The sequence below is a fragment of the Diceros bicornis genome, chromosome 28 (genome assembly GCF_020826845.1).
Source record: "Diceros bicornis minor isolate mBicDic1 chromosome 28, mDicBic1.mat.cur, whole genome shotgun sequence".
Classification (NCBI taxonomy): Eukaryota; Metazoa; Chordata; class Mammalia; order Perissodactyla; family Rhinocerotidae; genus Diceros; species Diceros bicornis.
The window spans coordinates 43382932-43410322 of NC_080767.1; the positions used below are offsets into that span (position 1 = coordinate 43382932).

Below are 27391 nucleotides of genomic sequence, written 5' to 3' on the forward strand. Positions count from 1 at the left end.
TAGCTGTGGATGTGGGCCCCGGAGTTGAGGGGTGAGGTTGAGCAGGGGTCCGGGCGGAGACACGGACGGAGGTCTCAGCTGATCTGAAACCATGGGGGCGGCTCGGAAAGCTGGACCGCCGGGCCCGCGGCCCCGCGCATGCGCTCACCCCCGCGGCCCTCGCGGCGCGCCTTAGCCGCTTGCCCTGAACCGGCCTCCGTCCGCGCATGCGCGCCTCCCCGCGCGCGCCGCACTTCCGTGGCCCTCGAGGCGCCCCGTAGCCGCACACCGCGCCCCGCAGGCGCCAAGATGGCAGCGCTGACGGGCGGAGGGTGGCCGCTCTGGGGGCCGCGGGAGCCGGAGCGGAGCCGCCGCGGCTGAGCCCCCGAGCCGCCCTCGAGGCGGGCGCACGGCCGCCGGGCCCCGGGTCATGGTGCGATCCGCGCCGCGCCGCCGCCGCCGCCGCCGCTGAGCTCGCGGGCCGCGCCGGGCTCGGACGTGGGAGCGGGAAGATGTTTTCCGCGCTCAAGAAGCTGGTGGGGTCGGAGCAGGCTGCCGGCCGCGACAAGAACATCCCCGCCGGGCTGCAGTCCATGAACCAGGCGCTGCAGAGGCGCTTCGCGAAAGGCGTGCAGTACAACAGTGAGTGCGGCCGGGCGCGGGGGTTCCTGCCGGGGGTACCCGGAAAGTAGGGTCCAAGGGCCGGGCCCGGAGAATGGGCAGAAAGCGGGTCGCGCCCGGCCCAGGAGGCTCTGAGAGCCCTTTGGCGTCCGGGGAGCGTCGCCGTTAGCGGAGAGATAGTAGCAGGTCCTGTCGGTCTGTGTTGAGGATGCGCTGAACCTTTATCTGTGGCGAGCGCGGTGTGAGTACCCTGGGGGTGATCACCTAGGGTCGGGGGGGTGAGGCCTGGCCGCAAGACTAGGTCCTGGAGGACTCCAGGGCCGGAGAGTGGACGTCTCGGCCCGCGGCGCTCTCCTCTGACTGGTGGGTTATTCTCGAGGAATGCTGGCACGATAGGAAATCTGTGTGTTTAGCTTGCACAGTAAAAATCGTCCAGGCGATTTCTGGTGCGCTCTGCGGTGCCCCGATTGGCCCAGGTGACCTCGTCTAAGAGAGATTCTTACATAACGCGGGGAAAGATCTGTGGTCTGTGACAATTCCATGAACTATGTGATAACCTGCCGGAGGAGCGGTGAAATCCAGCTGGCTCTGGTAGTTTGAGCTATGGTATTTTTCTTTGTACACTTGGTATTCAGTTTGAGCACGGAATATCAGCTACGCCACACGTTCTTGCCCTCATTTCTTTTTAAGAAGCGTTTGTACGGGATATATTTAGAAAAGCTCCAGAAGGCACGGAGACTCGCGCTTGTTACTGTGGGCGACTTCTCTTCTCCTGTGGTAAGGAGAGGTAATTGACAGATGCCCCAGGAGCCCTAGGACATTTCCAGTCCTCTGTTATAAATTATGTAAGTTGTGTAGCTTCTCGCTGATCATCCTCTTGACCTCTTTTAAGTTTTTCCATCTTGCTGGCTTTTTCCTAGCAGTATTGAAAGGCTTTTTATGTTGTTCTCTGCTTTTAAATTCTTTCTCCAGTGTTGCCATATGTTGCCACAAGATTTTGGACTTTTCCTCTTTGCTCCTTTAAGGGGAGCCTTCTGGTCTCTATGATGATGTATTTTGGTGATAATGTATGATATTAAGAAACTGATTGGAAAGACTTTAGTGCACCTTTTAAAGAGAGGTCGTTTTAGATGTATTCTACTCAGAATTTTGTATGCATTTCTCTCACACGCACAGGAGAGAACAGTAAGGTAAAATACTCGTTTACACAAATCTGTAGTATGTACGTTTAGGTCCCTTGTTTAATTTTGTTACTTACGCTGTTATTTTAAACTTAATCCTAGTCCTTTGGAAATTAGACCTGGAAACTGGAAACTGTTCACCTTCTGAAAAGCACTCCCTGATGGGCACACCCCCTAGTCCTTCCTGGGTGGGCAGGAGTAAAAAGTAAAAAGGGCAGTGGAGTTGTTCCAGAGAAGAAAACCCAACCTCAGGTGGTTGGGGGACAGGTTATGGTCTCCTAGGACTAAATGAAAGGCTGTGAGATTGAGAGAAATTGGAATTTGTACCTAAACTACATTTTAGAGGGATGTTGTCCCTATAGCTGAATAATATACAATTTTGAAACTTTTTAATTTCCTTCATTAGTCAGTAGACTAGAACATTTCTAGTATTTGTTTTCCAAAATATCTTACTTAGAGGAACAAACCTGCAATATGATAATTAGAGATTCAGGATTTTCATAGGTAAGAGTTGATGATTTCCAAGTATATGAGTTATCTCTTGTAGAACGGTGTCCTCCTGGGGCAGATAGGTCATTTTCTTTTAAATTTGCCATGATAGTGAGAAGTGACTCATGTCACACATGCACAGAATCCCAACATACACATCAAATTTAGAATCAACACCTAAAGTCAAAACCTGAATGAGACATTGGACCATGTTCCTGGTTTGGAAGTCATTTTCCTATAAAGTAGAAGAGAGAACGTTACCTGAGTTGGTCTACCTTTTTTCCTGCCGTTGGGCACACTTTATCAGCTATCTTTGGTAGACAAGGTGAACTGGGGCAGCTTCCTGAGTGACGAAACGCCAGTCTTGTGGAAGTGGTCAGGACTGCCCTTGCTCAGGACTGCATTCCTCACCAAGAAAGCCTCCAGACACTGGGACAGCCAGAGTCTCGATCTCAGTGCTAGAATTTAAAAATGAACTTAAATACTTCCTCGCTAAGAAACCTTTTGAAAGGTTGATTTCAGGGTAAGAGAGCTTTTCCTTTAGGAAATTAACAGCTGTATTTAGGAAATTATTTGACCTGCCCCAGTAAGGCTGATTTGCAAATTCCCCAGCCTTTGCTGTCCGTGATATGACATGTTTTCCTTTATAGGTTTTCCTTCTCTAGCGTTCATTTATTTAGCAAATACTTATTGAGTGTTTGTCAGTGAAGAACCAGACAACAGTCTCTGCCTTGTGGAGCTGACATTCTAGCGGGGTGGGAGGAGATAGTATGCGATAAACATAATAAATAAGTAACCTGGAGCCTGCCTGGAGGGGAGAGGGCCGCAGAAAACAGATAGAGGAAGGTGAGGGTCAGGGTGCAATTGGGACTGGGAACAGAGCATCAGAGCCAGCGTGTGGAGAAGGGGACAGTGGAGCAGAAGGTGGGAAGGATGTGGGGGTGGTGGTGTTGGTGCATAAGGTGCGTTCTGGGCCGAGGGAGTCAGGGCAGAGACCCTTGGGGAGTGTGTGAGAGATCGCAATGGAGCGAGGTCCAGGAGAAGCACAGGAGGCCAAGCCCCAGAGGTGAGGGTAACATGTAGGGACTTTGTGAATGAGAAACCCTTGGCCTTTGAGGGGCTCTGAGCAGAAGAGCGGCTGCTGTGTTGGAGCAGGGGACCAGTCGGGAGTTTTTTGCTGCATCCTTGTGAGATGACGGTGACATGTGAAAGGGCGACATTAGGGTTTAAACCTGTGTCCCCAACAGCAAGGATTGCATCATTTCCATCTGAGATAAACCTTATGCTTTTGTTTTGTAAGAAAATGATTCCCTATTTTGCAGAAAAACGTGTGGGAACATGAGCGAATGAATACTGAATCAGGGTGGGAAGGTCCGCGGGTCCGCCGGTGGAGCCCCGCCACGCACGTTCTGTGCGGTGTCTTCACTTAGACTAGAAATAGAGGGCTAACTGTCTGTTAGTAAGACAGCTAGTTTGCCACGTGCTTCTCTTACCACTTCTTGGGTGAATCTTAATTAAAGGTTTTCCAGGTAAATCACTTATTCAGCTTGTTTTGCAACGTCTAAGGTCCTGGGATTGATTTGACTCCTTTTTTTTTTTTGGTGCGGAAGATTAGCCCTGAGCTATCGTCTGTTGCCAATCCTCCTCTTTTTGCTGAGGAAGATTGGCCCTGGGCTAACATCCATGCCCATCTTCCTCTACTTTATATGTGGGACGCCAGCACAGCATGGCTTGATAAGCAGTGCATAGGTCTGCGCCCAGGATCCAAACTTGTGAACCCCTGGCCACTGGATTCATGAAATACATAGAACTCCAAGAAGTCCAAGTCCAGAGTTTTAAAAACATTCACAGCTATCCACAGCTAGACACAAAATTGGAAATTTTCAGAACATCAAAATCAAAAGAAAAATCGTAGAAGCGGCCAGAGCAAAAAGACTGTCTTCAGAGGAACAGCCAATAAACTGATAACACAGTTTACAGTAACATTAGTGGCCTGAGGGAAAACCCTTGTCAGCCTAGAAATCTATACCTAATGAAGCAGTGATTCAGGAGTGAGTATGATTAAACTCACTTCCAGTCTAAGATGGACAGTTTACTGTGCAGAGGTCCTTGCTGAAGTAAACACTGGAGGGGACACTCTAGGCAAATGGAAATGGAGCTCCGGAGATGGGAGTCGGGTTCAGAAGGCAGAGGGAAGCACAGAAATGGGTGCATATGTGGTGAAACCTCAATAAGCCTCGGTTCTGTTAATCACTGATGAAGATTAATATGGGGAAAATAGAAGGAGAGACTGAAATAGTGGAAACCAGCATAACTCAGGATGGAGCTGATCAGAATTAAGGCTTTCAAAAGTGCTTGTATTATTTAAGAGGAGACGCATTGATTAACTTTAGACTCTACTACAGCAAGTGTGAATGTTAAAAATATAAGAGTTACCACACAAAGAATAGAAATAAATGGCAGATCTTCCAAATAAACACCAGGCAAAGAGAGGAATAAAAAAGCCTTGCCCAAGGAGCAGAAGGCAGCAGAGGGGAGGGAGGACCAGCGCAGTGACTCACAATTCTCACACGTGGGGCGGGCGTGCCCGCCTGTGTCAGCAGCCTTGGTAAACGTCAGCAAGCAGACTTGCCGGCTAGAAGAGCCGTCACAGACTTGGGTTTTTTCTTTGATTTGGCTGTGTAGTGGATAAGACACAACCAAAACTCGATGGCACAGAAAGGTTGAAAGCAAGTAGTCGGGAACAAAGCATTAGGTAAATATTAACCACAAGAAAGCCACTCTGCCGTGGTCCTGTCTGGCGGAGCCATGGGAACGTCAGACAAGACGCTCAGGGAAGCAGGATGCGGAGGCGGAGGAATGGTTACTGCAGACTCATAAGAGAAGCAGGTATCTGCACCGAACCCTCTCAAACCAAGGAATGTTCCTACAAATTGACGGTCTCAACAAACACCTAAGAATATGTCATGAAAACCACATTCTATGGCCACATTCTGAGTAAGACTGGATATGAAAAAAAAGTGACAAATTGTTTTTTTGGAAACTTAACACTTCTAAATAATTTATGGGTCAAAAAAGAAATCATATGGAAATTAGAAAGCATTTATCATTCAGTGGTAGTGAACTCCCCACATACTTGTAGTAGTCATTGACCTAAGAATACAGTTTGAAAATCTAGGAAGAGAACAACAGAATAAACCCCCAAAAAGTTTAGTGACAACGCCCAGAAAGTGACAAAGAAAAAAGCAGGAACAAGTGATTTTTTAAAAGAATCAATTGCAATAGAACTTACAAGGTGTGTGTGTCCATGACTAATCAAGTGGACAAACCTCTGGGAAGATTAATAAAGAAAAACAACAAAACAGATATCGTGAGTGATAAAGAGTGCAAAACTGCAGCCAAACAGTTTTACAATGTAAGACATTAGGAATAAATTGGTGCCAGTAAATTGAAGACTTAGAAGGGAGAGTGTCCTAGAGCATGACTTTCTCCACCTGACTTGATGAGACAGACAGAATCCACGCAGGTCCTAACAGTCGTTCGGAGAGCAGCATCAGACTGATGCAGACAATGCAGAAGGTGGGAGAGCACCTGGCTCACCTCCTGAGCTTGGCAAACCCTGGTGCGAGAACACAGAACAGCACAGAAAGGAGAGTAACAGTCCATCTCACCTGTGAGCACAGAGGTAAAGACCTAATAAAAGATTAGGAAATCGGGTCTAGAAAATTGTTAAAATAATAATAACAAATTATTACATTGGGACCAATTAGGATTACCCCAGGAATGCAAGGATTGTTTAACAGAATATATATTATATGATTTACAAGCAGGTTAAAGGAGAAAAAAATTATCTCAATCAGTGCAAGAAAAGGATCTAATAAAAATCAACACCCATTCATGATTTACAAAAAAGCCAAAAAACCCACTTCTTAGGAAACCAAGAACAGAAGGGAACTTCTTTTACCTGTTTAAGGGTATCTGCCAAAACCTGTATCCATATGTCATACTCAGACATAAGATTCCTTTTAAAATCTGGACCAGATGAGGACTCCCCACTTTCACTGAGCTTTTCACTGGTGTGTGGAATTCTGCCCAGCACAAGAAAAAGAAATGAAAAGTATCAGGGCGGCTATAAGCCCTTCTTTAGGGATAAAATTAACATAAAGTCAGAAATATGAGCTTTCTCTTTGTCAAGATGCTTTTATGCATAAAAAACTGAACACTAGACTGAAAAGTGGCTCCTACAATAGCACCCAACTTCTGTTTCGGGCAGTATGATAAAGTTGATAACCTGAACCAGCCCTGCCCTTAAAAATAATTTTAAAAGTTGGAGTAACATTTAGAAAAGCACTAATGCGTCACTCGGTTCGTGAACTTGGATGAAGGATGTAGAGGTGTTTGTTTCACTTTTCTCAAAACTGAAGGGAGTGGGTCCTGGGTGGGACGCTGGCACTGAAGCTGCCTCGCCTGAGGAGGGAGTGCGTGGTAGTCGGGGGTGGGGCAGGAGGGAAGACCTGGAACCCCATCAAGAAGGGCTGGCCACCAGGAGATCCCTGCATGCAGGGGGTCTCCCTGAGTGCTGGTAAGCCCACGTTGACCTCCGAGTGTGTGTGCCTCAGCATCATCTGTGTGGTCAAAAAAATCTCAAATGAAGAATTAACTTAAGATGTTCCAGGTTGGTAGTGTTCCAGGTAACTGGCAGGAATCACAGACACTCTCTGATGAATGCAGCTGCAGCCCAGACCTCCACGCCATCCCCCGGAAGAAGTTCCAAAGAGTGATGAGCTGCTAGCCAAAAATCAGAAGACAAAGGAAATAAAGCCGCAGGTGTGGAGCGGCAGGTGCAGCCACTGTCAGAGCCCGGCCTCGAAAGACGTCAGGGTCACAGAGTATCGAGTCAGTGTGGGTGGGGTATTTCCAGAAATAAAAGAGGTTTGAGAATGCATCAACAGGACTCTACAGGCTATACAAAAAGACCAAGTAGATTTGAAAAAGGACCTGCCTCCCAAAAGCTGGGGAAAGGTCAGGCTGCAGCATGGAGGAAGCGTGTGGCCGTCTGAAAAGTGGCGTATGGAGAGAAAAGAGCCTGCTCCCGGGAAGGTCCAGGCACTGGTGCCCTGGATTTGTCCTCCTCCCCTCGGCCTGGCCAGTGGTCTCCTGGGGACATTTGGGGCCTGCCCCCCGGAGGTGAGGCTGCAGATCTCTGTCCGCCTCGTTTCCGCTAAATGAGGGAGAGAGGCGAGGGCCCCTCCTGTGTGCATGGAGCTTTGCTAAGCCAGCCCGCTTCCCACCGGGCAGCCTGGGTTCATGTCCTAGGCCCAGCATTCCCCAGAGCTGTGTTCGTAGCACCAGCTGTCTTGACTTTACTCTTAGGTCTGTCCTTGGCTTCTGGCTGGAATCGGGGCTAGACTGCCCATGACCTTGAGAGGGATGGCCATTGTGTCCTGTTTGGTGACACGATAGAGGGTGGAAGAAGTGCCTCCTTGAGATCTGACTAGAGATGTTTAAAGTCTGGAAACAACTAATATGTTCTGACGACTGAAGTTGGGACTCTGAGGGAACGTGGAATGGGGTAAGGAAAGTGACTTGGTAGCTGAGTTTCATGGAAGGAGAAGTGAGTGTCTGAGAGTAGAAGGGCCTTGAACTAGGAGGAGGAGGGTGGTGCGGGGAGAGAGAAGCCAGATGGGCCGGGCCTCAGCCCCCTCTGTAGCTCCCTTGGTGGCCTCCCCAGCCCCCATGTGTGAAGCACCGTCCACTGTCTACACAGCCTGCGAGGCCTGACCCACTGAGCTCTCCACATCTGCCTGAGGTCCATAAGCACCTCAGGCTCCTCCCGCAGGCTGCCCATCTCACTAAAGGGTGCTGTCAGCCACGCGTTTCTTGGGTCAGAACCTCAGTGTCATTCTTGACACCATCTCCCCTCCCCTGAGGGCCAGTCCCCCAGCAAAGGCCATCAGCTCCATCCCGTCCTCCCCCCCGCTCCACTGGCTCTGTACGGCACTCCTACTGCTCTCCTTCATCTTTCCAGAACAAACCAGATCGTGGCACTCACGCTCAGAGGCAGCAGGAAGTCCACACTCCTGTGTGGTGCTGCAGGGTCTGGCCCCTGCGTGCCCTCTGCCCCCGAGTGTCCCACTGGCACGTTGTGGGCCTTTCCCCACCCTGCTCTGACCTCCCACGTCTGAGTGCTGGGCTGCCTTTGGGCTTGTTCACAGGTGCCTGCTCACGCCTGGCACACAGGCGGGCTGCTCTGGAAATACTTGTTTAGTGAGCAATACAGAACACAGGCTTTGTGCTGTAACCCTACATGTGTGGTCTTGAAAAGCCTAGCGTTCTGTATAGTTGTGACTAAAAATACCACGGCCGCAGGACAGTAGGGTAAGAGCAAACCATCGAAATCTAGCAAGCTGTGGAAGGAGAGCACCCATCACCCCCAACCCCTCCAGGCCCAGGGCCAAGTCAAGGCCACCCCACAGCCTGACCCAGACCCTGGGAGCCATGGGTCCCCGGGGCATCTGGCTCTAGGGGAGACTGCTTTCCTGTGAGTACAAAGTCTGACACTGCATCACTCCATCCGCCCCGGACGAAATGCCTCCAGGGTCCTCCTTTGCAGAACAGGAGGGGAAAGAGAGGGCCCTGGCTGCCCTGGTGCACTGAATGTGCACTGACAGTCTGCACTAAGTGTGCACCATCGGCTCTCATCTCTGCAGGCTGTGCAGATGGCCGTGCCCCCTCGGGGATCTCCCAGCCCACCTACCCTGGCCCACCCCAGCACTCAGCCCCTCTCTGCCTGCCATTGCTGCAGGCCCTGGTCTGTGGGAAGAAAACGGGTGTGGCACACAGACTGCATCGGTGAAGTTAGTTTGATTTGTTTACCTGATCTGTCCTTTCTCCCCCAGTGAAGATAGTGATCCGAGGAGACAGGAACACAGGCAAGACCGCGCTGTGGCACCGTCTGCAGGGCAGGAAGTTTGTGGAGGAGTACATCCCCACGCAGGAGATCCAGGTCACCAGCATCCACTGGAACTACAAAAGTGAGGGCCTGCGGGGAGGGGCGGGAAGGGAGGGAGCCGGTGAGGGCCCTCCCTGGTGTCTGAGCACAGGCACCGCCTCTCTGTGGGGGCTTTCATTCCATCGCCCTCCCTGGGCCCAGTTCCCTGGAGACGCCTTCCCCAGCAGTGTCGTCATGGGAACAGGGTCCGTGTGTGGGAGCCCTTGGTGAACTCAGAGGGCCTAGCATGGGGGCACTCATTAAAGCTGCTTCTGGGCCACCCTGAAATCCCCTCTCCCAGGGGAGACTCGGTCCAGAGAAGCAGACAAAGCAGTGTGGGGGCTCCGCCTGGGGAGCTAGGTCAAAGGAGCAACTCTCGATTCTAGAGACACTGAAAAGGCAAAGCTCCCGCTTTAACACTCGAGAGTGATGTTGAGGGGAGCCAGACCCCAGGGTGGGCTGCGGCTTCTGTGCTGCAGCCAGCGTGCTGGGTCCCACGTTCGCTCGCCCAGCAGAAAGGATTCCTCGGTCCCTTTGAGCCCCAACTCTTCACTTCAGAGTCTCTGAAGCCCCTGAGCCCCTGGGAGATGCTTTGTTGCGAGAGCACTTGATGGACGAACACCCCCGAGGCCCCTCGGCCGCGGGGACGGCGGACACTTTGCCTCCGCAGGGAAGTGAAGGCAGTCAGTGCTGTGGAAGCTGAGGAGCTCCTTTGTATGGTCAGGAATCAGGAAAGCAAAAGGCCTTCGAGCCATTGTAGACATTACTTTTCACTGGAAAGAATCTAGTGGGTCAGAGCAGGACCCACGGGCCTTTGTAGAAGACTGTTCTGACCTGCACTTGGTGCCACCAGGCTGCATCTGGGACAGCTGCACGGATTGCAGTGTCGCCCCTGCTCGACCGCTGGGGGCTGGCGGTGGCACAGAGAAGCCCTGCCCTCCCACGGCACCCTCTTCCACTTCAGGGTGAAGCTGGCAGCAGCGGGCGCCTCTCAGGCCCCCAGCTTGGGGCAGGTGCATGGCGGTTCCCCCTTCTCCCTTTCCCCTTGGAACCCTCAGGGTGGGAGATGAGCCTGCTGTCCCTGCACTTGGGCTCTGAGACCAGACTGGCCATCCCTAGGGTCCGCCCCCTCGGCCGCCGCACACCCAGGGGGAGGACTGCTGCTGAGGGGGAGGACTGCTGCCGAGGAGGAGATGGGACAGTCACTGCTGCACAGGCCCTTCCTATGAAGGAGGATGGAGCCCCAAAGACGACCAGCAGCTTCAGGAAACCTGGGGGACAGCCGTGCTGGCCGCTGGCAGAGGCCTGTCCTGGGCTAGCTCCCACTCGGCCTTGCACCCTGAAGGCTTTTGGTAGAAGTTTGGGACCAACCGACTAGAGAGTTCCGGTCCTCCACCACTGACCATCCTACTTCCTTCGAAGTGAAGTGGAAGCCAGTCCCTGAGGAGGCCGGACAAAGAGTAGGGTCAGGAGGACAGTCAGTCACTTTCAGATCCACTCCAACACCAGCTGCGTGCTCCTCAGGTGGACGGACTGGGAAGACCTGGTGACCCGGGGCGGCTCAGGCCTGGGTTCTGAGTGTAGATCCCTCCTGTCTGCGTGGGTCTGGCCAGGGGTGAGCCTCCGCAGGGACGCCTTCAGGAAATGGGGGGTGTCTCAGCTGAGGGCGTGCTGAGATCGTTCACTGCAGCTTGAGCAGAAGCACGAGCCCGCACGCCGACTGGGGAGGAGCGTCCCAGGTCACGGCACATGCAGAGGCCGTCGGGAGCTGGGCACCCTTGGGCACAGCACCGAGGGAGGGCCCGGTGTCTCCTGGCGGGGGACCCACACTTGAAGAGTGGGACAAACAGACACCTGGACAGCCCCTAGAAGCCCATCTTTGTGAAACCAGAAGTTCACACTGGGTCCTAATTGTGATATTTTCCCCATTTTAGCCACTGATGATATTGTGAAAGTGGAAGTCTGGGACGTAGTCGACAAAGGTAAGTCGTATTTTTTATTACAAGTACTTTTCTCCTTAGCGTGTTACTCGTTCCGTAAAAGAGAAAAGCTCTCCTTTCTCCCTGTCCTGGCAGCCACCACGCGTGTGTGTCTTCATCCTGTGTTTCGTGGCATCTCAGTCCCTTGAATCCTGGTTCCTCATCAGACTTAACATCTGATGTCGCGTGTATGACCAGAAGTGTCTGCTCCTGGGCACAGCCAGGGGCTATGGGAGGTCTAGGTTGGTGCTGTTACCTTTAGCCTCTGGGTCCTGGGCCAGCTCCCTCCTGCCTCTGTGGTGGATGGGACAGAATGCACAGCAGTGACCTGTCAGGGCACCTTGGTCTTTGCTGTTTAAATGTCTTTCACTCACTAAAACTGAGTACATGGCAGTGGGGACAGACACGGGCCTGCAGAGGTGGGTGGGCTTCAAACCCAGAGGGCTGTTCTGGGAGCCCTTCCTGCAGCGCTGCTGGTGTAGCTCCCCAGTTATCAGGGCCCCCAGTTCTCGGCCCCCCATGCCCAGAGCCGGGGACCAGCTCCTTGGCTTCTGAAGCAGCCTTTCCCTTGGGCTGCATGTGTCCGTCTGACTGCTGGCTCCCAGGGCACTGCGGCTGTGGAGTCCCCGTGCTCTCACAGGGAAGCACTCCACCACACACAGAGCCCCGCCAACCTCGAGGGTCACGCCCCACATGCCCTGGTGGTGAGGGGTGGGCATGTTCCCCCATTGACATGTCATCTCGAATTTCCTCCTCACACTCAGGTTGCAGGTCCCTCCTCTGTGATGCTCTGGGGGACCCCCGTTCCTCCCTGGTGCTGGCACCCTGTGTGCTGCCACGCACGGTCTGACCTCTGACCCCACAGGCATGCACGTGGCCTCTGGGGACAAAGGAGACTGTGTCTTCTAGGAGCTTGTGGTTCCTGGTACAGAACACACACACTGCACTCCCCTTTGCCGTGTTCTCTGGGGGTGGGTTTGGGTTCCGAGGACTGATTCAGCCGGATAGGACAAGAGAGGCAGCCCTACACACTGAGAGCCAGCAGGAGCACCCAGCAGGAGCTGCTGCCCACCAGGACTCTTTCAACCCCGTCGGGCCTGCAAAGGCCTTGTGCTTCCAAACCATGTCCGCACGAGTGACTTGGGGGCGTTTGGAAGGCAGCCGGCTCTGCGACCCTGTCACTGTCCTGGATGTGAGGGGAGGCTGTCACTCGGGCTGCCCTCCAAGCCTCAGGATTAGAGTGGGGTCCATATTTGGGGACGGGGCTCTGTCCGGGCAATGTGTTGTGTCCTCTGGAGGAACCCGCCCCGGGGTGCAGAGCAGACACTGCCCCGTCCCAGGAACCTCCGAGCACCCTGCTTCCTGCCTGTGTAAGGCATCAGCCTCAAACCCTGTGTGTGGTGACGGGTTGGGGCAGGGCTCCCTGGGCTGGGCTGCTCACGGAGTCCCCTGTGGCTTGGAGACGAGGTGGAACACGGCAGACTGCACAGCAGGAGAGAGGTCCCAGGCTCGTGTGCAGGCTGGCCGGGTGCAGGGCTCCACGTGAGCACTGGGCGTCCTCATAGCTCCGTGTGGCCCAGTGCCCCTCCGGTGAGAACCTTTTTGAGTGGGAAGGAAAGGTGCCTTCACTACCACCCTAACCTGTCGCCTGTTGGACGGGGTCTCAGCACTGTCTGCAGAGTGGGGAGAGGTGGCAGCAGCTGAGGCCAAGCCCTCGGTGGGGAATGGGTGAGTTGGCGAGGAGGCAAAGCCCAGTGAGTCACGAGCCAGGGCTCAGCAGCTGTGCGTTGGGAGGCGCCCGATGGGGAGGGCGCTAGGGAGCAGCCTCGGGCTCTCCCGTCCTCTGGGCTCTCCTGCATCTGCAGCCTCCCCAATTCCGTTAGCCAAGGTCTCACCCCTCAGGCCCCTGCGCTTCTCCTGGGGCACTGGCCTCGCGGCTGCTTGGCAGCAGTGGCTCACGGAGACGGTTGGGTGCTGGAGGCGCATCCTGGGCTCTGGCTGGACAGCAGTGTTCTGGGGAGCTCAGGGAGCAGGCCTGCCTGTCTCCAGGGCTGTGTGCAGGGCGCCCACCCTGGCAGCACTGCCAGCACTCAGGAGGGTGCAGTGTGGCTGGCGCCTGTGAGTGTGAACAAGGGGCTGACTCTAGAGACGGGGTCAGGAGGTGCTGAGAAGCTCAGAGAACGGCTGTGGAAAGAGGCAGGGGTTGGTGTTTGATAAACGAACCCCAGTTTGTTCTGGGAGGTTTGTTTGTTAGTGTTGCCCAGAGCACTACCCTGAGACGGGGGGCCCTGGATTCCCAGGGTGGTAGCAGTCCTTCCTCTTCAGTTAGGATGTCCCAGAGGTAAAGGGAGGGTGATGGCCTCGGAGCTCCTTATTGCTCAGGGGCCACCAGAGCCGGCCGACTGCAGCTCTGCCGGAGCCCAGCTCCTCTGTCCCTAGCACCGGCTCAGGGAGCCTCTGTGGCCTCAAAGGCAGCACCTCAGAGGCTGGCCTTGGCTGCAGCCCAGGCCTGTACCAGCCAGCCACACCTCAGGGCTGGGTCCTTGTCAGCCCAGAAGCAGGTGCCACATTTGAACCAGAGCCTTGGCTGAGGCATTGGGGAGGTCTCCCTGTGCAGTCCAAGGAGCCGTGCTGGGCCTGCAGGTGCCTTCAAGTCCAGGCCCGGCTGTTGACAGCCTGTTCGGGCCTTTCTCCCAGCTGGGTCAGGGCAGCTGGAGCTGCCGAAGAGGCCCCACTGGGGACCCTGCCACATCTTGCTGCCAGCGGGTGAGGGCATGGCTCCCAGGGCCTCCAGCTCAATTGAGCATGGTGCCTACTGGAGCTCGGGCTGTGGGGGACAGTGGGACACGGGAGGGGGTGCTCCTCCCTCGGGCCATCCTTGAGCCCAGCATCACCTCATAATTTTTATCTGTCTTTCAATAAGGAAAATGCAAAAAGCGAGGCGATGGCTTGAAGATGGAGAACGACCCCCAGGAGGTGAGCCGCGTCTGTCCCACGTGGCCCGCGGTTCTGGGTGGGGGCTGTGAGCAGATGCCCGCTCCTCAGACCTCTCTGCCTGCCCGTCCTGGGCCCTCCTGAGGACTCCAGCTGTACAGGTGGACACAGTGGCCCCTGGCCATCACAGCAACTCACAGGACCCCTGTGCTGCCTGTGGTCGCATTTTGGGGTGGCTGGGCTCGCCTGGCTGACTGCCACACATGACACCTGCCAAACCAGTGCTGAGCTGAGTGACCGGAGAGGTATTTAGGTGAACGGCTACATTTTGTATCCCCGTCACAGAGGCCTCCGCCCCTGAAAGCACAGGACATGCCTTCAAGCTGTGGCCCTGATGCACGTGGCGTGAGTGGCTCCAAATGAGCTCTTGCTGCAGCTCCCTTCCCACAGGGAAGCAGCGGCCACCTCCCTGGACACAAAGAAGTCGGGAGCAAACCAGCGCTCTTCCCGTTCTGGGGAAGCCCTCTCGTTGTTTCCAGGAGCCCTGCTCTTGGTCCTCCTGTCCGTAGATGGTCCTTCTGTCCGTAGATGGTCCTTCTGTCCGTAGATGGCCTCGGACGGTCGGCAGCTTCCTTGCTCCCCCTCAGAGCAGGAAGGTTGAGTGCCTGCCCGGCCCAGGTCTGTCTGGCCCTTTGTGTAGCACGTGGCCACTGCCCCCAGCATGGCAGCAGCCCAGTTAGTGTGCTCTGGAAGGTTATCTGCAGACATTTTCCTCAGTTCTGGAATGCACATCTCACCCTGGGGCGCTGGCTGTTCCAGCACTCTTGTCCTTCTGGGTGGGGAAAGTTCATGAGCCCTGAGGGTGGGATGCTGCTGACAGCTAATGGAGAAGACCCCAGATGGAGGGCCCAGTCGACGGGGCCCCGGACCCTGAAACGTTTACTGCCAGACCCTTTGAGGCAAAGTTTTGCAACTCCTACACTAGATAATCTTGTGTTTACATACTTTTTTCCAAAATGAAAAAACTGTTATATTTTCAAATTGTAAAAGTCCTGTTCAGCCTTTTCCAGGAGATTGTGAGTTCACACCTGTGGGACCCACCAGAGTACCGTCTCTTATGCCCAATTCCCTCTCTTCCCTAGGCGGAGTCCGAGATGGCCCTGGACGCCGAGTTCCTGGACGTGTACAAGAACTGTAACGGGGTGGTCATGATGTTCGATATCACCAAGCAGTGGTAAGAGGGCACTGGCCATCACGGCTCCCGGCACCGCCCAACTCCGAGGGCCACCCCCATGGTCCAGCAAATGGTGGTTACACCAGTATCACTGCTGGCGCTGAATGCTTCTTGAGGGCCAGCTGCGGGCAGCACGCACGCTGGCAGTTCAGCCACACAGAAGCCCTGGCCTGGATGTCCCTGGGCATCTGTGCCTGCAGACATGGGGCCGGGTCAGGAGGTGTTCACATCTGGAGGGTGGCCCGGGACAGGCTGGCTCACAGCGTCAGACAAGGCATGCACCTTCCACAGCCCCACAGCCCCACAGTCCTTCCTGAAAACACCATCGAAAATTGGGCAGAATCCAGTGGCCACTCGTGCTGGTGGCTCCCAAGAGCCCCCACATTCTTTGACTGCTAGGAGGATGCCAGCTAAGATGTCACAGCAAAAGGCTCTGGAGCAGATGGGCAAAGGGAAGGCATGGGCGAGTTGGTGGGGGTGCGGGGGGGCTCTCCACGGGGTCACGTGGGGCTTGCAGGGGCACGGCACGACATGACACGACATGACACATGTGAACTGGCATCTGCGGGTTGCTCTTGAGACTCGGTGCCCCAGTCCTGCCTGGCGCCAGGGAGGAAGCCAGGTGTTCCTGGAAGCACAAGTGGTGCAGCCAGCCAGCCCCTCCCCGGGGAGCTGGTGCCAGGAACAGCGGAGAGTCCCCAGTGGCAACCGGGCAGCCTTGCAGGCCAGCCTTTCTCGGGACACAGCCCCAGGCCTGCTCTGTGGACACCTTGCTGCATGCCACCAGAAATGGAAGTCTCCAGAAATACTGAAGGAGGGCCTGAAGAGAGCTTATTTCAGAAATGGCCTGTGGGGTGTGCACCCTGTTATTTGAGTTAGATGATGATTATTGCACGTCATCCACGTTCGTGGTAGAAAAACCAAGAAACAGAGAGAAACTCGATGCTGTCATCAGAGACGGTCACGGCTGTCGCTTGTGGAGGCCAGCCAGCTTTTCTTCTAAATGGTGCACACGCACGCGTTCTTTTTTTTTTTTTTTTTTTACAATACTGGGATCTTTCTGTGCACACCTGTGTAGACACTGCTTTTATTTAAGGATATGTTCACAGTACAGTTGGATGCGTGGGTCTTCCAGGGGTTCACACGGTCACCCTCGGGGCGCCCATCAGTGACTCGGGTCTGAGGGCTCTGATGCAGCCTCCACCAGCCCTACCGGCCTGCAGGGACCCACACCTTAGTACCTGCCATCTGCAATGACCCTGGCATGTGCCTGAGAAGCCCCCGGGTGGCGGCAGCAGTGCATCAGGCATGTGTACGGAGCAGGATGGTGGAGCACACAGGATGGTCACAGACACACCTGTGGGAGAAGCAGCGGCCGCACTCTTCTCAGGTGCATGCAGGGAAGTTGGCGTTCTCTACGAGCTGCACTGGTTATTAGGTGGCTTTTCCTGTGTGGAATCTGGCGTAGACACTGTTAATGGCCACTTGGCTCCGGGTGGGCTGTCAGCATCACTAAAGCACCTTATAGCCTTTGCTGGATGAGCAGTGGCCTAAAGGCCAAGAAGGACCCCCAGGCGAGCTGCCAGCGGCTGAGCTGGGGCCTTTTGTGCCTGTGAGGCTCGCCTGGGCTGGGTGTGAAGAAGGGCGGGAGGTACAGGGCGAGCAGGAGCCAGCGCGCAGGCACAGGGGCGTGGTGGCAGACGCACCTGCATGGCTGTGAGACCCGGATGCAAGTGTCTGACGAGCAGGTGGTGCGAGGCAGTGGGGGTCCAGGCGTGGTGAGACAGCTGGGGCCGGGGCCATTTCTTGGAGCCCTGGGACCCCTAAATATCAGCGTGCTTGGTTCAGGCAGTGCCTGGGTGGTGGCAGCAGACACCGTTTAGAGCCCCTCCATACAAAGAGGATGCAGAACGCCGCTGACTCGCCAGCACTTTCACTGGGCCCTATGGGCCAGAGCCAGTCATGTCAGTGCACAGGGCGCCGTGGGCTCAGGAGACGCCCCCCAGCAGGAGGGCAGAGACACCCTGGGCCCTTTGTTAGCGGTTTAAAGCATGTGTGTGTGTGAACATGGTGTGTGCTGTATTTTTCACTAATTTGTATTGCCTTTCTCTGGATTAGGGAAGTTTGTCACACTCGTATTCTTCCTTGTGCGCCATTTGGAAGACGTGTGGGTGACCCTGTAGGGCTGAACACCCCTCAGCCCCCCAGGAGGTGTGGGCCTTGTGCCAGGAGATGGTGCAAGACCCCCCCACACCCACTGACAAAGTCCTGAGACAGCAGAAGGGACAGCTCGGTGAGCCCTGTGGGCCACAGCTGTGCCCCGCAGAACGGGTGCAAAGACAAGTCAAGAAAGGATACACGTGGGAAGGGAACCCAGGCAAACCCGAAGGAACGTCAGGGCAATGGGTGCCGACCCGGGGAGGGGTCTGCGGGCACTGGCCATGCCATCTTCTAATGCTCTGTGTGCGTGCGGGTGCCAGGGCAGGATCTCACGGCCCAATTAAGGCAAGTCTCTCTTCTGGCCTGTGCCTCCCAAGGACCTTCAACTACATCCTCCGGGAGCTTCCCAAAGTGCCGACACACGTGCCTGTGTGTGTGCTGGGGAACTACCGAGACATGGGCGAGCATCGCGTCATCCTGCCTGACGACGTGCGCGACTTCATTGACAACTTGGACAGGTGGGTGCCCTGCTGAGGCCCAGGGAGCAGGTGGAGGGGCAGGACAACAGCGGACAGGGAGACTTCTTGGCATGGGGCCAGGCCCCTGTGCCCGTTAGCCCCATCTGCCTGGGGCTCCTGCCCTGGCACTCCTCGGCCATGAGGCCCAGCCCCCACCCAGCTGCTCAGCTCCTAGTCCCAAGGTGCTCTGACTGCCGCCCGGCTTCCCTGCTCTTGTGGCCCCAGGTCCGGCCCCTCCATCCACACCATATGGACGAGCGAGATCTGCAGGCAAATGGAGGGCTGGGGAGACCTGGGCAGAGGGCACAGCGTCGGGGTGAGCTCAGAGGTGGAGACATGGACCCAGCTGGAGAAAGGGCGGGAGGGCCTTCCCAGCCAGGCTGCAGGCAATGAGTGAGCAGCAGAGGGCAAGATCACTTTGCAAGAGGGGACTGGGGCTGAGGACCACAGTGGGCAGCTGGTTTCCTGGCACCAAGCAGGCCCAGGTGGGGGCAGCCTCTCTCCCTCTCTGAGGCCAGGGGCCCTGCTGGATGTTGAGGATGGTGCCACGAGGCCCCTGCCTTAGGGTATGGGCCCGGGGGCACGAGCCCAGTCAAAATGTTGCCTGTGGGCACTCAGTTAACCAGAGACGACTGAAGCTTAGGTCTAGGCCCCAAGGCTGTGGGGCCACCTGGCCCTCATACGCCCCCAGGGGTGGTCACCTGCAGAAGGTGACTCAGAGCCCTGCCCTGGGCCCACCACCGCTGCAGTCTCTCTGGAATCTTCGTTCTTTTGCACACAGGCCCCCAGGCTCCTCCTACTTCCGCTATGCTGAGTCCTCCATGAAGAACAGCTTTGGCCTGAAGTACCTTCATAAGTTCTTTAATATTCCATTTCTGCAGCTTCAGGTGAGCCTGCCCTGTGGGGGATGGGGCACTACTTTGGTGCAGGGGTGGGGCCCCCCTCCTGAGCCCTGAGGCGGCAGTTGGGTGGTTTGCTTGGAGCACCGTCTCCAGTTAGGACTTGGTGTGCTGGCGCTGGTGGCCCCAGGATGGCCTGCCCTGTCCCCTCCCCTCTACCGGGTCCTGGGACCTGGGCCTTTCTACAGCCCCAGACACAGCTGCAGAACATTGGCATCCTTGAGATGCCCTTCTTGGGCCGAGCACCAGAGGCCTGGACCAGTGGTTGCACTGATTCCCCCAGCCTCTGCCCTGATGCTGCCATGGCATTTCACTGGCCCTCGTGCAGGTGTGCATGCTGATCCCAAGCGCCCAGGTGAGGGCTGTGGTGCCCACACCCCTCCCCAGCCCCTCTGATGCCCCCTGGTGGCTGGGCCAGCCACTCGTACTGTGGACCTGGTCCTTCTCTGGCCAACAGCTGTAGCGACGGCCCCCAGCACCCCTGCATCCCTCCTGCTGTGGAGGCTGGTGCCTGGTTTGCAACTCTCTGGGCCCAAGTGCTGCATCTGCTTGGTTTTTTTTTCTAAATAAACTTATTTGGGAGTGATTTTAGATGGACAGGACAGTTGCAGAGCCAGGGCAGAGGTTTCTGTGCCCCTCACTCAGGTCCCCCTGTCAGCCCCCTTGTTTCCACGTGCTTTTGTCAAAACCGTGGAACCAGCCTTGGTCCCTTCCCTAAACACAAGGTTTTGTCTACCTCCCGTCTGTCCTTCTCTGCCCCAGGCCCCACCCTGCACGTGGCAGTCACTCTGCTGAGGCCACTCTGGCTGTGTTTCTCAGGTGGGCCTGGTGCAGGGTCTGTCTGACATTAGACGGGGCTGTGGGCTCTCGGGCAGAAGACCATGGGGTGGCTGCGCTTCTCGCCACGTAGCACAGGGCACATGATACCCGTGCAGCTTGTCCCCGTGGCCCTCTGCAGCTGCAGTGGCTTCCGTTCCTTCTCTAGAAGGACGTGGAACTTGCCTGGGAGAGTGACAGTCTCTCCCTTCCCCTTCCCTTTTTTTCTTTTGGAAGAAACAGGAACCCGGCAGGCTGGGTTGGTTGGCGTTGCTCTCAGTGGGGAGGAAAGCCGGTGTGTCCACTTCTCAGAGGCGCCAGCCCGCACTGTGCGCCTGTTCTTTCCCTCGGGACTCTGAGTGTTGCTCGATACTGCTCTCACAGCTCCTTTTAACTTGTTATCCAAGTATAACACGCACACAAATCCCAAGGGAAACACCCCAGCATGGGCCCGGGGACAGCGCCCGGCCCCCATGTTTCCTGTCACCGGGCAGTCAGTGCTGCACGTCGCTGATGGAACAGCAGGATGCTCTGTGCTGGAAGTTGTAGCTGACCTCTGACCCCAGAGGTGGTGCATGCCCACGCTGGGAGTGGGAAAAGGCTGGCAGGAAGAGTGTGTGTTCTCACAAGCATTGGGGCGTCTCAAACCTTGGGGGCACCTTGTGTGGACGGTGCGCTGTCTTTTGGGTGGTCTGCTCACGTCACTGACATCTGTCCCCGGAGCCACACCGGACAGCTGAGCATCATGCTGACACCTGGATGAGGTCGTGTGGGCTTCCAGGTCTTTGGGCAGCCGAGCCCTGTGCCCCCTGTGCTCAGCTGCCATTTAATTCATCAAGGGCTGGCGAGTGGGGACGCAAGGCTGAAGGTGGGGGCTCGCTGAAGGGACGATTCCTGCTCAGATCGCTCTGCTTCCTCTCTGCAGAGAGAGACGCTGCTGCGGCAGCTGGAGACGAACCAGCTAGACATTGACGCCACGCTGGAGGAGCTGTCAGTGCAGCAGGAGACTGAGGACCAGAACTATGACATGTACGTTGGCCCAGGGGCCACCTCAAGTTTGAGCCTGTACTTGGTGAGACAGCAGCAGGGAGCCCCACCCATTCCAGGGGCCTGTCGGCTTGCAAGTGTCGCGTTGCTCCAAAAACCCAAGTCGTTTCAGCTGTGAGTGTGACGGTGCTCAAAGAACTGAGCGCAGGCAGGAGAGTCCAGGCCCAGCCACCATCTTGAGGGCAGCCCTTGCTGGGCAGTCAGGCCGGTGGCCTCTCTTCTCCCCTGTAGCAGGCTTCTTCACTGTTAATGTGCAATAATGAAATATTTCGAGTATGACAAGCGCTATGTAGGACACGTAGGTAAGTTTTAAGTGGAGCCCACCTGACCGTGGGAAGCAGATGCCTGGCTCCTCCAGATGCTCCCTGAGGAAGGGAGGTCAGACACCCCGAGGCCCTGCCACCACCCTGCCCACTGAGCATGTTGGGGCTGGGCCTTCTTTAATGGGCCTGACGGGACCCATGAGTGGCTCCGAGCCTGTGGGTGTAACTGTGGCACTGCCAGTTCACCCGAGAGGTTGTGTGGCCACCACACCCAGACAGCTGCCTGGCTGTGGAGGATGCAGGCACGCAGGCCTGGGTACAGCCGTTGGCGCTGTTGCTGCCTGGCTCCACCTGCCTCTGTCCAGACCAGCCTCACCTGCTCCCGCCAGGCGTGTGGCACTGGATGCCACTACCCAGGCCGCATGTTTGCCCAAGGCCCCAGTGAGACCAGCTCCCCTGATGTTTTCTAGCTGAGGCTGCTATCCCAGTTCTGAGCTGTTTCCCAGGTTAATGCCAGTGTAGAGCAGGGTCTTCAGAGAGCTCCTTGACCTTGAGAGGGCTGCTGGTGGTGAAGAGGCATGTGGGGCGGGAACGGAACCTTCTGGTCCTTGATTGTGGCAGGAGGGGAGTTCAGAGCAGGGCTTTTCCCCAGCTGTGCCTGTGCACTAAGCAGCGTGTGCCCTTGCAGCAAGACGGCCAAGTGGGTGAGGAGCAGCAGCTGTGGGGGGGTGGCCCTCTCAGGGTCCCCGTCCACCTTCCACAGCTGCAGGGGGAGGCGCTGACTCTTTCAGGGAAGGCGTGACCCTGAACTGCCCCTCAGAACAGCTGCTTGTTTGGTTCCCAGAGAGCACCTCAATGTCAGTGTTGGGTCCTGGGAGAGGCGTGAGAGGCTGCTGGCCCACTGGTGCTCGTGGCCTGGACCACAGGCCCTGGCTGCAGCACAGCAGACCCATGCGCCCCCCAGCGTCCCCCTCTGTCCCTAGAGGGACTTGCAGAAGGGCCTTTGGTCTCCCCGGAGCCACATCCAGCTGGATGTGGTTCTGGAAACATCAGGAGTCGTTCTGGGGGAGGACACTTGCACTGCTTCGGCCACCAGGCTGGCCACAAGAGGGAGCCCTGCCCTGGCAAGCGGCTGCCTGCGCTGTTGAACAGAGCAGGATTGACTGGCTTCTACAAGGTTCCTCTGACTGAGAGTGGGGTGGCTTTTTCCTTTTGGACTGAGAGCTTGGGGGGCTCGGCAGCAGTGTCCCCACCACCAGCCTTTAGGAGATAGGGGACTGGCTGAGACCTTGGGCCAGAAGCTGGACGGCACTCCTGGCCTGCACCAGAACCCAGCACCGTGCCTGTCCTTCCTTCGCATCCCATCCCTTCAAGTCTCAACGTAGTGGTGAGGGTGGCCAGCCCAGACACCCACTTCCTGGTCCCCAGGGAAGGCCTACATGCAGGGGCCAGCTGTTCATTACAGACCTTTTGTTTGCAAGCCTGCCTCCAAAGACACGGGCTTAGGGAGCGCCCTCCTGCTCAGCCTCAAGGACAGTAGGGCTTGTCTCTGAGACTCAGCCTCTGGTGCCGGCTGCCCTGGTTTAGGCCCCTTCCTGCCTGTTAGGCCCACCCCCTCCTCCCAGACACCTCCCCTCACGGGACGCTCTGCTTGACTCCAGGGGCTCTGAGGGCTGCTGAGCCTGCGGGCAGGGACACTGCTGTCACCACCTTCCACAAAGCAACAGAAATGCTCTGAGAAACCTCAGAGGAAGAGACTGAGGAAGGTGGGTTTCTCATGCCCTGCTCCTTGTTCCCCCAGCTTTCTCGAGGTGATGGAGGCACGCAGTCGCGGCCACGCGTCCCCGCTGGCAGCCAATGGGCAGAGCCCGTCCTCGGGCTCCCAGTCTCCAGTGGTGCCTCCCAGCGCCATGTCCACAGGGAGCTCCAGCCCCAGCACACCCCAGCCGGCCCCGCAGCCACCCCTCCATGCCCCCTCAGCCTGCCCCTCCCCCCCATCCCCCCCGGAGGTCCTGCTGCCCCCTGCACCCCCCGCAGTCCCTGCCCCGCCCCCGAGGCGCAGCATCATCTCCCGGCTGTTTGGAACCTCACCGGCTGCCGAGGTGGCCCCTTCTTCCCCAGGTAGGCCCGGGAGCAGCCCCTCCGGAGGTGGCGTGGGTGGCCTGAGTGGTGAACAGCACCGTCTCCCGGCCCTGGCAGCGCTCACAGACTGGGGCAGGCCACCCTTTCCCCTGGGCAGGCAGCCCCACAGCCCAGTCATGCACCCCTGCTTGTGTCCCAGTCCTGCGGGCACAGCCGGGCCGAGCACAGCCCGGGGTGGGTGCTGAGCACGTGGGAACTGGTTCCTGCTGTCCACAGAGCCAGCCACAGCTGCAGAGGCCCCAGCAAAAGTCCAGAATGTGGAGGATTTTGTTCCTGAAGACAGCCTTGACCGCAGCTTCCTGGAGGACACAGCCCCCCCAAAGGACGAGAAGAAAGTTGGAGCCAAGGTTGCTCAGGACAGCGACAGGTAAGGCTGGGGGCCTGTGCCCTTGAAGGCAACGTGGGCAGCAGCTGCCGTTCTCAGCTTTGGCCCTCGGCTTCCTCCTGGCCCCCCGTTGGGTGTGGGCTCTGCTGACTTCCCTGGCACTGGGTGGGCAGAGGGGACAGCACCCACCGGCTCGGCAGCAGCTCGGCTCTGAAGACAAAAGCAGGACTGTGGCTGGAGGAGCTGAGAGAAGGCTCAGGCCAGAGCTCTGAATGCCAGGGAAAGGCCTGCTCAGACCGTCAGACACGGCCCCCCAGGGCTGCTGGGCCTCAGTGCTCCATGAGCCCCACACCTGCAGAGAGGGAGCAAGGATTCTGGCCACAGTCTGACTCTGAAGCTCACAGTGTCAGGCTGGCCCAGGACACAGGTGGCCTGAATGTGCATCTCTGTGGTACCCATGAGCACCTGTCAGCGCGCCCTCTGTGGCAGGTGGGAGAGGAGCCCTAGGGCCCCAGAGCAGCTGCCAGCTTCTCTCCCCATGTGGTGGGGCTAGTCAGGGCCATGCAGGAAGACTTCAGGCCTGGCTTCCCACCCTCAGCTCCCTGCCCCTCAGTGTCAGTTTCTGGGCCTCAGGCCTGCCAGCCCCTCTCCCCCACACACATCTGTAACGTCACCATATCCCTCCAAAAACACAAAACAACAGAATGAAGCCAGCACTGTGCTCCTCCTCAAGTGCCCTGAGCATCACTGAGCCCGTCACCATGTGCAGGCCCCACAGCTTTCCCCCCACCACCCTGCAGGAGAGCACCCACTTCAAATGTAAACAGAGCAGGCCCGGCTGTGGCTTCCCCCTGCATGGGTGGCATCTCTGTCCGTCTCCTCGGCCCCCACCTCACACCCCTCTCCTGCCGGCCTCTGCCGCTGCTCCTGCTGCAACGCCAGTGAGCCGCTCCGCGGCGCGCCCTTGACACTGCCTTGAAACAGGGCCCCCTCGAGGTCCGTCCTCATGAGCGTGAAGGGTGAAGCAGCTAGCAGTCAGTGCTCTTGCCTGGCGCAGAGGGGACGTCCATTGCGTGTGGACATGGGTGCCCGGAGCTCAGGGTGGGTAGCCGGATGCTCCATCCCCACTCGTGACCACGGACCGCCCTGCCTCTCCTTTGCAGCGATGGGGAGGCCCCAGGAGGGAACCCGATGGTGGCAGCTTTCCAAGACGACGTGGACCTTGAAGATAAGCCGCCTGGCCGGCCCCTGCTGCCCACAGGCCCTGTCCCCAGGGAAAACATAACTCTTTCCAGTGAGGAGGAGGCAGAGGAGGTGGCAGGGCACCCCAATGCCACTGTCCTGGCTCCCCAGAAGTGCTCTGAGCCAGAAACCAAACGGTATGTGGGGGGGTGCCCAGCAAGGGGCCCCAAGGAGGGGGCGGGGTTCACAGGGGTAGAGGCTGCCGCAGGCCCCCTGATCTCCTCCTCCTGCAGGTCCTCCACAAAGGCCTCAAGGCCGCACAGGGGCGCGGCTCCCAGGGCTGCGGAGCCCCACTGGCCAGGTAGCACCAAGCCCCCAACAAAGGGCTCTCAAGGGCAGGAGGAGGGGAAGGGCGAGCAGGCAGTGTCATCAGAGAGTGATCCCGAGGGGCCCATCGCTGCCCAGATGCTGTCCTTCGTCATGGACGACCCCGACTTTGAGAGTGACTCGGACATTCAGCAGAGAGTGGTGAGGACGCTTGGTGCACAGGCTGCCTCGGAGCCCTGAGGACCCATGGTGGGCAGGGGGTGGCGGGTCAGAGGTGAGAGCGCGATACTATGCTTGGCGGCATCGTGGGTCGAGCGTGGGGGCCCCACAAGGGAGCTTGTCACCTGCTGGGAAATGTAAGAGCCCCACAGGGGCCATGTGACCGAGGGAGGGAGCTGGGGAGGGGCTGGCAGCCCGACCTGCCTGATCCTCTCCAGAATGAGTTTCCAGTGCGAGAGGACCCCTCTGACGTGACAGACGAGGACGCCAGCCCTGCCCAGCCGCCCCCACCTCCCAAGCCCCCCATCCCCTCCTTCAGACTGAAGAACGACTCGGATCTCTTCGGGCTGGGGCTGGAGGAGACGGGCTACAAGGGGAGCAGCGGTGAAGGTAGCTGCCTGGGCGCTGGGTGACGTGGGCCGCGGACCTCACCCTGGGGCTGCCCAAGGGGGCATGTCTCTGACTCCTCCTTGTCCCTGTGTCCCTGGGGACCCTCAGAGCACAGGAGCGAGGTCAGCAGCACAGGGCTCCAAGCAGCGGGGCCGTCCTGCAGGGCCGGGCCAGCTGGCTGTTGGTTTCTGGAGAAGCCCCGTCCCAGGTGCTTCTTTGCCCTGTTTGGGGTCCAGCTGTGTTCTGACGACATGCCAGACTGTGGGGTCACAGGGCTGCAGGCCAGGACCAGGCCGGAGGGATGGGCAGCTGGGGGCACCTGACCACGTGTCCATAGGAGGCGTTTGGTGGCGCAGGCAGCACTGCTGTGGGCTGGCTGAGAGCTCGTGTGTACCTAAGTCTGGCCCTCCATGGGTGGCCCTCCACGGAAGAAGCTGGTGTGGTCTCCTGGCCTGATGAGCACTCATGGTTCTATGTGGCCCTGGCCAGCTCCACGGCTCCCTGGCACTGTCCCCACCCTCCACCCTGGGCCACTTGAGCCCAGCTCTGCCCTGATGAGCAGAGTTACTTGGGACATGTCCCGGAAGTTTGTTGTCCCCAAAATGGAGAGGAAAAGACCTTCCCAGGCTTGTCCTGGGGTTGAAGAGGGTTTGTCCCTCAGGTCACCTTTGTAGCTGGGGCCAGCTGGGCACCCAGCCCCAGGGCAAAGTCTGAGGGGCTGGGGTGTGCACACTGAGCGGTGCTCCCGCAGGGACCGACTGAGATGGGGCATCTGCAGAGACCCCTGCCACCGGCCCAGGCCACCACACACGCGCGCACGCAGCCCAGAGAGCTGACGCTGCATCTTATCCCTGCAGATAAGGAGGGCAGGCCTCCCTTGAAGGAGGAGAAGAAGAAGAAGAAGAAGAAAAGCAAAGAGGTAGGCGCCCGCTTCCCCCTCCCAGGAGCCAGGGGCGAGGGGTCCTGGCCTGTGGGCTCCTGGCGCCCGCCTGACCCCACTGCGCCGCCGCCCCCATCGCAGGAGGAAGAGAAGGCGGCGAAGAAGAGGAGCAAGCACAAGAGGAGCAGAGACAGGGAGGAGGGCCGGGAGGAGCGGCGGCGGCGGCGCGGCACGGAGAAGCCGAGGACGGCGGTGGACGAACTGGAGGCCTTCCTGGGGGGCGGGGCCCCGGGCGGCCACCTCCGCGGGGGCGGGGACTATGAGGAGCTCTAGGCCTGGCCGCCAATGACTGGGGCCGGGTGGGGCAACACGCCCGCCACGGTTTGCTGGGGGCGCTGGGCCCGCCCTGCAGAGAGGGGGCCCCTGCAGGGAGGGTCTGGTGGGCTCTGCGGGCAGCGGCCCCCCGCTTCTCAGGGATGGGACTGAGGCCAAGGAGGCCCGCGAGGCTGTTTACAGGGCGGGGCGCCGTCGGCTCCTGCTCGCCCCTGGCCACCGCACGCGCTCTCCCAGGCCCGCCGCTTCCTGCTGCGGCCCGGCCACGGTTGCCCGCCCGAGCCCCTGGACCCTCCGGGCACGGCTGTGCAGACGCCAGGCAGCACCAGCGCCTGTCCCGGGGGAGGCTCTCCCTGGCCTCGGTGTCCTGCTTTGCACCTGCCCCTGCGCTCGGCCGCAGCCGAGAGGTTCTCAGACACTCATCTCCTTCCATTCTCCTTCCACACTCCACTCCGACCATAAAGCTCTCCTGTTTTACTGCG

At 57.8% G+C, this 27391-nt stretch overlaps 1 protein-coding gene across 1 annotated transcript; it reads left to right on the plus strand.

Annotated features, from left to right (window-relative positions):
* Positions 1-303: 303 nt before the first annotated feature.
* On the plus strand, positions 304-27391 carry RABL6 (RAB, member RAS oncogene family like 6). Its single transcript, XM_058524519.1, has 15 exons — positions 304-621; positions 9170-9304; positions 11196-11243; positions 14164-14216; positions 15317-15408; positions 17946-18086; positions 18868-18973; positions 20727-20830; positions 22913-23232; positions 23470-23620; positions 24742-24957; positions 25054-25288; positions 25525-25696; positions 26554-26615; positions 26718-27391. The coding sequence occupies exons 1-15, from the start codon at positions 492-494 to the stop codon at positions 26907-26909; spliced, it is 2157 nt and encodes a 718-aa protein (XP_058380502.1). The 5' UTR covers positions 304-491; the 3' UTR covers positions 26910-27391.

What these genes read in the sequence shown, in the direction of transcription:
- RABL6 (XM_058524519.1), top strand. Translation starts at nt 492, where the DNA reads ATGTTTTCCGCGCTCAAGAAGCTGGTGGGGTCGGAGCAGGCTGCCGGC. An exon ending in CAAGGGGAGCAGCGGTGAAG is followed by an intron (nt 25,697 to 26,553) that starts GTAGCTGCCTGG and finishes TTATCCCTGCAG; the next exon opens with ATAAGGAGGGCAGGCCTCCC. An exon ending in AGAAGAAGAAAAGCAAAGAG is followed by an intron (nt 26,616 to 26,717) that starts GTAGGCGCCCGC and finishes CCCCCATCGCAG; the next exon opens with GAGGAAGAGAAGGCGGCGAA.